Here is a 9,768-nt window from a genome sequence, read left to right as displayed (position 1 = left end):
ACCAATTCCCACTTGTCCTATAAAAATATGCTCCTGAATTTGAAAGCCTTTACTGTTTTCTGAAAAGATGTATGTGTGCTGGGATTAACCTGGATGATCTCAAAGTTCCAAGGCTAAAATGCAATCCTCCACAAGCCTTCTCAGAAGTAACTGAGCCCTACACAGCGACAAGACTTACTCCTGGATAAGCACAGGATTGTAACCTTTCCTCTCTGTTCTGTGCATTTACATAGAGGGCCTCTCTTTTTGCAACAAGGCTATACAGGCCACAGGAGTGGCAGTCCTGTTGAAATAAACCATCTTATTTCCCTTTTCATCCTAAAACCTAAGCACATACTTGGGCATGAGTTCCATGTAAGGTAAAACTCAACTGGAGACCCTTTCCAAGAAAATTGCATTGGATCCCCCCCCTCCTTTTTTTTTTTTGAAAGGCCTGAAATCCGCCAAATGTTTACTCTAAACTAGTTCTATTCGAGTCAAGGTCCCGAGAGCGCCAAGCAAAAGCCCCCGTCGGGCTAGGGCGAAAGCCCGGCTAATCTCCCTCAAAAAGGGAGCCGATCCAGTTTTCCAGGGAGCCAGATGGCCCGCCAGCCGACCAGCCGCCAGGATCTTCCTCAGCCCCAGTTCCAGGATACTAAGGAAGGCGGCGCTAAGTGCTGGTAGGCGGGGAAGAGGCCCAGGGAGGAGGTTGGCGGGAATGCCGAGAAGCCGGGCAGATTGAATGCTGCTTGGGGCCCGCCGGCGCTTCGCGAGGGGGTCGCGCCGCTGCAGCTTTGACAAGCCTTGCCGTCCCGCACCAGCACCGGCACCACCACCCGTCGCATGAGGGGCGGGCCGCTCCCGGCGCTGCCCCGCTCGCCGCCCTTGGCGCGCTTCATCTTGTAGCGGTGGTTCTGGAACCAGATCTTGACCTGGGTGGGCGTCAGGCGCAGCAAGTGCGCCAGCTGCTCCCGCTCCGGCGCCGACAAATAGCGCTGCTGCCGGAAGCGTCGCTCGAGAGCCAGCGTCTGCGCCTTGGAGAAGAGCACCCGCCGCTTCTTCTTCAGCTGCTCCTCGTCTGCTTTGCGCGCTGCCTGCCGGGTCGAGGCGGCGCCCGGGTGCGCTCGGCTCTCGGCGCCGCTGTCGTCTGAAGCTGCGGGAGAGACCGGGACAGATCGGGCTGTTGGCCTTAGTTTGCTTTTGAATACGAAGGGAAGGGTTCTCGCAACATGCTAAAACAATACCCACCCAAAAAACCCCCACGCGTTATGGTTTTAGAGCACGGGTCTTCAAACTTGGCCCTTTTATGACTTGTGGACTTCAACTCCCAGAATTCCTCAGCCAGGCATGCCTGGCTGAGGAATTCTGGGAGTTGAAGTCCACAAGTCATAAGAGGGCCAAGTTTGAAGACCCCTGTTTTAGAGCAACGTGTGAAGCCTGAACCTAAGATCAGAAACGGAGACCCTTCGATAAATGGCCTCAAGTTTTGAAGGTGGCAGCAGGCAGAGGGGAAGGGAGGGGGAAGAGGGGAGAGAAAAAGAAATCGACAGCGCTTACAAGAGAGGGTGAGGACCCTGTGAAACATTGGAATGAACCCCTAAGAAGAACTCTTGTTTTCGCTGAAAATTTCTCAAATTCACTACTTTTTTGGAGGGGAATAATAGAGGGGGTTTTTTCCTCCCCTCTCCCACCCCCCCTCCTTTATCTTTCACCTTCACCTACCCTTTTCCTCGTTTCTTTTCTTGTTCAAATATCAGACCGTTTAAAATGTCGCTTAGCGCTTGTTGCCTTTCCGTCTTGTTGGGGATTACTAACACCCTACACTAAAATCAGGTAATTGTCACATTTCGGACAAAAGCTGAAACCTTTTCGAACTGACCTTGGTAGAAAGTGGAAGCGGACCAGGCAGCTCCGGATAGGCTGCTATTTCAACCCTAACTACGCTTACGCTTTCATTCAGCGAAGTTTAAATCGAAATAAAAATGCAGAGGATTGCAGTACTGTATTTTTTTATTTTTTTTTACAGTTAGCCCGCCTTTATTAGCTTTATAAATAACTCTTTCCGCCTCTATTTTCCCCATAATACCGTCCCTGTGAGATGTTGGGCGGAGATCAGTGACTGGCCCAAAGTCACACGCTCTCTCTTTATCCAGTGTTGTTCCTTATTATCGTTTTTTGAAAAATCTAAATATACATGCGTATACATACGTAGATATATCTAGCATGTAAATAAAATATTGCGTGCCTATATAACTGAGGTCCAAGGGAAGAGAAGGAGGCACGGCTGCTTCGGTTTCCATTCCTGAAGATTTTCTAAGCTAAAACAGCAAAAAGAAACTATGCAGTATCTTCACAATGGCTTCCTATACCGATATACACGAAAACTAAGTCTTATTGAACGTCCAATGGGTTTGTTCCATAGCGTAAAATGAACACATGCATTGTAAACTGAGCAACAGCGGGGAAAGAAGTTGTCCATAAGAAAGACCAGAATGGGAAAAAAATGTGTCCAAGTGTGGAACCTCTAATCTGCTCCGTGCTTCTAGGGAAGGCGGGGGGGGGCGGGAATCGGGGGGGAGGGTTGTAGTTTTTCGCCAGGAATACGCACGAACGACAGAAGGCTGTGCCGCTTGTGTTAGGAGATTCCTGTGTGTGATGGGAACCAATAGGTTTTTCTTTATCTCGAGACTGAGAAGAGAAACGTAGCGTCTCCCCCCTCCCCCCCCCCCACACCCATACCTAGCAAGTGCATCCTCCCTTTCGAGCTTAGCTGCGAAAGATAATTGTACGGAGAAAGAGAAATCAACTGGGGGATGTCCAAAGGGAAAGAGACCCGGTCCCCGTATATATCGCGTCGGTATGTGTGTACGCCTCATCTTTTTTGAAAAGACGGGCTGCTAAATGTTAAGAAGGTCGAATAAGTGATTCGCGAATCACTTGTATTGTATGCCGTTTGTTGCATGTATGTTATTATTGTATGTTGCGGGGGGGGGGTGGTTTAAGGTGAAAGCTAAAATGAAGGGGCCGGCCTTTATGGGTGCGATCCTCAACTCTCCACGAATTCCTGCTTGCTCTATTCTTGAACGTGCCACGGTTGATTCAGACAAGCCAAGAGCAGGAAAGCTTCTGGAGCGACAGCCGCACCCGCGCCAAGAGCCGCTTCCAACTCTGGAGAGCCCGTCTTCTAAAAGCGAGACATTCCGAGGAGTTCACAGCCTTAAACTGATGGGCAAAAGGAACCGAACCAGTTTTCTTGGATGGAACACACACACACACACACCCGTATCAGTAAAGCTAACAATCCATTTTTACTTAAGTCCTAACTCTTCTTTCGATCATCTAGAAAGTCGCGTCAAACCTATAGCACGTCAAACCTCTAAAAGTCACGCCAAACCTATAAAAGGAGGTGGTGGTGGTCTGAATTAAAGAGAAGTTGCGCTCAAGGTGGCTAGAAAGAGAAGGAAACTCGTTCCTTAAGCAGGCACGACGAAAGAATGGTCCAGCCAAGAAGTTGGTTGAGTTCGGTAGAAAACTTGTAAGTGACTTAACTATCTTTGGAAGCGGAGGGTTTGCTGACACTTTTTACCAACAGGAATTGGGTTACTTTTTTATTAATGATTTATTTAATCACAGTTCCTGATCCTTTTTAATAGCGGAAACAACTACCTTACATTCAAACATTGTGGTGCCTTTTAGGGAAATGTCATAAAGAAGGAGGGAGTAAAACACAGTTAACACCGCTGGACATGGTGTAATGATTACATTTTCTTTTGAAAGTATCTGAAATACACTTTGCAATTTAAAAAGAAAAAAAACGAGCCCCGAGGAGGGAATTTGCAGAAGGAAAAGAGTTGCACCCACAGATCTAAAGGCTTTCACAAATACAAGCAGAATCTATTCATAGTAACTAAAATTATGCTGGATTCAATAGGGCTGATGGTGGTGATGGTTTCTTTTCAATGGCTTATCTTCTAAAATATGAAAGTCTTTTTTAGCATTTATTTGTTCTCTCTCATTCCCGTACCCCATAAAAGAATTGGAAGAATATAATTAGAAAGATGTAATAAAAACTTTTACAAAATCTGTGGTTATTTAATAAGCCAAGATCCTAGTAGAGAAATTGATAATTTAAGAGTCCGTCAGTGAACAATAAACTTTATCTTTGTGTACCTGTAGGTAAAGGAATATTTAATTTTTGACTCTATTAGTTTGTCATTCTAGAGTCATTCTGGACTCTGGTGAAACAGGCAAACTAGGCTTCAACTTCACATTCTTACTAGCTATTCACAATATTTTTCCTATATAAAATGTCAACATTTAAATTGCTTTCCTTTTTTGTGCCTGTTTCCTTCTGCCTGGAGTGTGTGTGTGTGTGTGTGTGTGTGTGTGTGTTGTGTGTCTAGGAGCAAAAAGGGGGAAAGTATTTTGTATATACACTATCTGTAATAGGCTTACTCTTCTCACATTCTTATATAATCTTGATCGCTTTTTTTTCTTTCCCTTTCCAGATGTAAAAACATTTCAAAGAAGTGTTTTGTTTTGCTTTGCTTTGCTTTGCTTTCTATAGAAGATGTTTCGCTCAAGGTTGACTCAGCCTTCCATCCTTCCGAGGTAGGTAAAATGAGGACCCAGATTGTTGGGGGCAATTAAGCTGACTTTGTAATAATGCCGCTTGGGGGTGTGTGTGAAAGCCCTAATAAGCAGGCATATACATAGAATGAAGGCTACTGCTAAGCTTGTAAGCCGCCCTGAGTCTTCGGAGAAGGGCTGGATAAAAATGGAATTAAAATAAAAAATAAATAAAAAATATTCACCGATTTTCTCAACCTCGAACCCTCCAGATGTCCTGGATTATGTTCTACCTTTCAGTTTCATGTACATCGCCTCTTTTCCTTCCTTCCTTCCTTCCTTCCTTCCTTCCTTCCTTCCTTCCTTCCTTCCTTCCTCCCCCCACCACCAACCTTCCCCATCTCCGCACTCACAGAGATAGTGGCTTTTTTCGGTTTCCATCCACGCTCGGAAGGGAGAGGCGGCATAGCTTTCTGCCGGCTCCTGCTCCTCGCCGCCGCCGCCGCCGCTGCCTTCTGGCTCAGGTAAACCCAAGAGGCTCCGCACGGTGAAGCTTCCCCTGGCTAAGGTGGCCATGGCCGCGTCGGGCTGGCGGGGCAAAAGCTACTGGACCCCGGCCAGGCTCGGAGAGACGCTCATTCCGGCTTCCCCTCGGGCAGGAGATTAGTGTCGCTTACCTCGGGGCCGCCTGTTTATATCAACAGTCTTCCCCACCGTAAACACAGGCTGCTTTCAACCGTCCCTGTCTATGAGCTGCTAAGATCCCTGAATTAGTCAAGTGCTAAAGCTCTAATGGGAGGCAAGGCGACCTCCTCCTCACACACACACACACACACACACCCCGCACCCACCCATCCACTTCTCTGTCCTCTCCTCCAGAGATTCACCCTCACCCTCCCAAACAGAGAGAGAAAGAGACCCCTCCCCAAAGCCAGCAGGAAGCGGCCTTCAGCATTACGGATTCTGTCTGATTAGGCCAAAGTGGGGACAGATAATGGGGATTGTTCGCTCTGAATAACATCTTGGGTGGTATTTGGGGGGGGGACTGCAGCAGCCGCTCTCAGCAACCCCTCCACCCCTCTCCTCACCCACAAAGTGAATCTTCGCAGGATATCCGCAGCTTTGGTCCCCGGGGGCTCGCTTGGAGATGCCTGGATTTCTCCCTGCTGCTTCATCCTATTAATGGAACCTATTTGCTTTTTTTTCCTCTGTATTTGGAAAACACTCAAAGGGGGGCAGAATGGGGGGGGAAGGTGCTGTTGCTAAGTACTTAGCATTTCTCCTCCTCCTCCTCTTCTTCTGCAAGGGGCTTGAGTCCTTCTCTTCACACCTAGATGCTGGGGCTTTAGCATCCTGTTGCCCCTCATCTCCCCCCAGCCCAACCTACAGGATTTGCACCACCTGGCCTCAAATGAAGCAGTTTTCACCTGTCTTCACCAGGTCTGGGCTTCAGACTTTCTTGGAAAGTCCAGTTGAAACATTGACCTAGCAGCTGCACCCACAGTCACTTGCATGTGATTGCTGAGCTTTTGAACCAGAGCTCTGAGTGAGCTGAAGGAGTCCCCAGTATTTGGGTGATTAAATAATCTGTGGATGCTTGCACTTTTTCCTTTAGGGCTGAGAGGTGGGCTCCATTTCCAGGCAGGGTGGGTGTCAGTGGAAGGAAGGAAGGAAGTGGGCCTCTGGGACTCATGAGCACTGCTGGCAGGTTTCCGTAGTTCGGGCTTGCTGATCTTACCCAGGAGGTGTGGCATGTGACACTGAGCAGAGCAAGCAAGACTTTTTTCTCAGACTGCCCTCCAGATATTGTGGGACCATCCCTCTCACCATTTCCATGCCTGCATGGTCAGGAAGTCCCATTTGGAAAGCTGGTTTAGATGGTGGGGGGAAGTGGTCTCATTTTGGTCTCCACTACTAAGGAACAGAAAAACAATCCAATTGAAATCCAATAATCCTCTTGTAATCCATTTGCCCCCCTCCCTTACCTAAAAAAATGACAAAAAGCAATGACACATTTTTCACAGGTAGTTGAAAATGTAGTTGTGTGGCCTAGAGAGCATCAGTTCTCTGTCTGAGCCATCCCAATGGGAGAAGAAATGCCCCACCAAAACAAAACAAGACAAAACAAAACAACAAATAAATTCCTTTGAATACCAGGTTTTTCAAGTCAAAAGAGGCCTCTTATTATAACCGGCAAAACATTCTATTGCATATCATTTTAACTGAGAACCCTTGACAATATCAAAAGATTCAGACTATTTACAACTACCCTATATTGAAAACTTTTAAAAACTCTCCTTTACTTCCATTTAACACTGAAACAATTGTAGGTGAGTGAAACTTCATCATAAACACCTTGACATTCAAGTTTCTGCTCTGAGAATGAATGTTAGTGATACATTATTGCATTGTATTATCATTATAAATATTATGCTGCACATGCAGGGGCTGAATGTAATATATATATATATATATATATATATATATATATATATATATATATATATATATATATATATACACACACACACACACACACACACACACACACACACACACACACACATGCAGGGGCTGAATGTAATATATTAATTACAACCATTGGAATGGAATAGCTAACTGCTTTTTACTTATTCTTGTTGACTGATAAGTGCATTATCTAATACTGCATTATATTACATTGCATTGCATTGTAATTTTAAATACATTGTGAAAATATTATTTGCAATTATATTTGGAGTTGAGACAATAAGTTAGATAATTATTAATTAATTAACAGATTGGTAACTACTTTTAGGAACCCTAGTTTTATTGTATTTTTTAACAATCCAAGAGCTACTACGTCCCATTATTTCTTAGAATAGTAGCTTTTCAGAAAACATTTTATGTGATTGACCAACTCTACACATTGAGATGAGTTAGATTACATGAGCTATTTTAGTTTTTCAAAGATCTCAACAACGGAAGTCCAACGGTAAAGAATATTATTAACCAAATTATCTATCCAAGGAGTTTCAGACTTTAGACTTGCAAGCCTGACTTTGTTGTGTTCCTAAGAATCTGGAGATCCACCCGCCAGAGCCAGAAACACAAGGCATGGGGAAGCATCCTGAATCTTACCTTAAATATGTAAGGGATGGACAATTTTTCCACACATAAATCCATTCCTGAATAGCCCAGACTTTCTTGATTTCTGCAGTTCAAGAATATTCAAGTATTGTAACCTCTGTTTACAGTACATCCTTTTAATTCTGTTGTTTGGTTTTTAAAACCATAAGTTTTATGTTGTGGTGGTGAAAATAGGAGGAAGGAGTATTGTGTGTATTCACCACCTTGAGTTATTTATAAAAATGCAAAAAGCAGTAAATAAATAAGTAAATAAAATAATCAAGTAAGTAAATAAATAAATAAATATATTTTTTCTTCTCTCTCTCTCCCTCCTTCTCTCCTAACAAGCAAATAGAAAAATGAAAAATGTTTAGCTACCAAATCAGCTGTCCTGCATCTACTTGCCATCTTTATTTTGAATGCAACTCAAAATCTATTTGGAATAGTTGGAAATGAACATTGTTTACACTACTGATACCCTCACAATTGTCTGGAAAATAACAAAACAAAAGGGTTGGATCCTCATATAAAGGAGATGTTTGGGGATGGCAGTAAAAAAACCGGGCATAGAATTAGGTGTATCAGAATACTGGGGAAGATATGAAGCAGGAAAAATGGAGTAGAATGTAGGAAATCCACAGAATGGGAAGAAGATTCAAGAAGATCCAGTGGTGAATGAAAAGGATGTAGAGACATCTTTGGGCTACCCCAATCATATACTGTATAATACACTCATGTTTAAGAGTGCGACCTTAATGAGATGAGACTGCATCTGGTTGATACAATACTTTTTGTATATGGGCAGCAACATGACCAAAAGCATAAACTCTATGATTCTTCTCTATTCTTGTTAGTAAGACCCCATTGCACCATAAAATAGGTATGACATGGATTTGTTCCATGTGCAATATCAGGCATAACATTACATCAAATTTGCGCATATAATTCCTTTTATTGACTCTAGTATCTTTTGAAAATTTTAGTGGGTGAAGAATTGGGAACACATAAGTAACTTAAGTTTCATCGTTACCACTTCACAGTTGTCCTCATGTAGGCGGCTAGTGGACTCAGAATAAGGTGCACTAGGATGTCAGGATTTAAAGTATAACATAGGACTCCTGCCAGGAGGTTTCAGGGTCCCTATTAGAAGACAACAATAAGAATAATTGTTTATGGTCAGGCTTAAAGAATGGCTGAATTGTGAGAAGTGGGGAGGGGGGGAGAGAGAATCTGAATCAGCAGGTAAAGCAGAGCTTTAGTCAAGAAGGGGTCTTTGAGAAGTCCTTCAAGAGACAGGCAGGATGACAAAAGGGTAGGGAGGAGTCATTCTCCCAGGCAGCATGAATGAATGAATCCTCAAGAAGAGAATGCACCAAAAAAGAGAAAGGGTGAAGACACTGAAGAGGAATAGGAAGGGGAGCAGGAACAGCAGCAGCAACAACAACAACAACAGCAACAGCAACAAAGGATATAAATATAGGGGAGAAAAACCAGATGGCCAGTCAAATGAAATGAAATACTTGGATATAAAATTCATTCAGCCCCATAGCTTAAACAGATGTACTGTATTTCAGCAGAACACTGTCACAGACCCCTTGGACAGGGGCAAAGAAACTAGGAGGCCCCTGTGGGATTTTGAGGCTGTTCTCATAGGCAGGGGGGGGGGCATCAAGGTCCAGAGAAGGATAAGACTCTGCAATCAATCCACATCTATTCAAAAGCATTCCCAGTTTCACTGGCGCTTTGCAGACCTGCTGGACTTCAGTAGGCATGGGATCCAATCAGCCTAGCCCTAGGCCCTTCTGTTCGGAAGCAATGGAAATTGTAGTCAAGTACATCCATGACGGGGGGGGGGGGGGAACTGAAGGATTCCGTATAGCTTGCTCCCAAGTAAATGTCCAGGGCAACAGCCTTTGCTGACTAAAGCAACACCTCTTAGCAAATCTACAGATAATCTTGGCAGAATTGTGCTGGCTAAGTGCCTTCATTGGAAGGATTGGGGAGATGGTCATTTGGAGGTGATGATTTGCTGATTAAAAGCCCATTTCCTAAAATACTGGGGGAGTTCCTACTGAAGCAAGTCTAGAGGATAAAGTGAAATAACTTGACACA

At 44.3% G+C, this 9,768-nt stretch overlaps 1 protein-coding gene across 1 annotated transcript; it reads right to left on the bottom strand.

Annotated features, from left to right (window-relative positions):
• Positions 1-614: 614 nt before the first annotated feature.
• On the bottom strand, positions 615-5,301 carry NKX2-8 (NK2 homeobox 8; the record flags this gene model as incomplete). Its single annotated transcript, XM_081317286.1, has 2 exons — positions 4,962-5,301; positions 615-1,132 (listed from the first exon to the last, which is right to left on the bottom strand). The coding sequence occupies exons 1-2, from the start codon at positions 5,122-5,124 to the stop codon at positions 615-617; spliced, it is 681 nt and encodes a 226-aa protein (XP_081173412.1). The 5' UTR covers positions 5,125-5,301.
• Positions 5,302-9,768: the final 4,467 nt, after the last annotated feature.

Source organism: Vipera berus (assembly GCF_964194415.1).
Source record: "Vipera berus genome assembly, chromosome: 1".
NCBI lineage: Eukaryota > Metazoa > Chordata > Lepidosauria > Squamata > Viperidae > Vipera > Vipera berus.
Note: the sequence above shows the minus strand (reverse complement) of the source record. Positions and strands in the feature narration are given on the sequence as shown.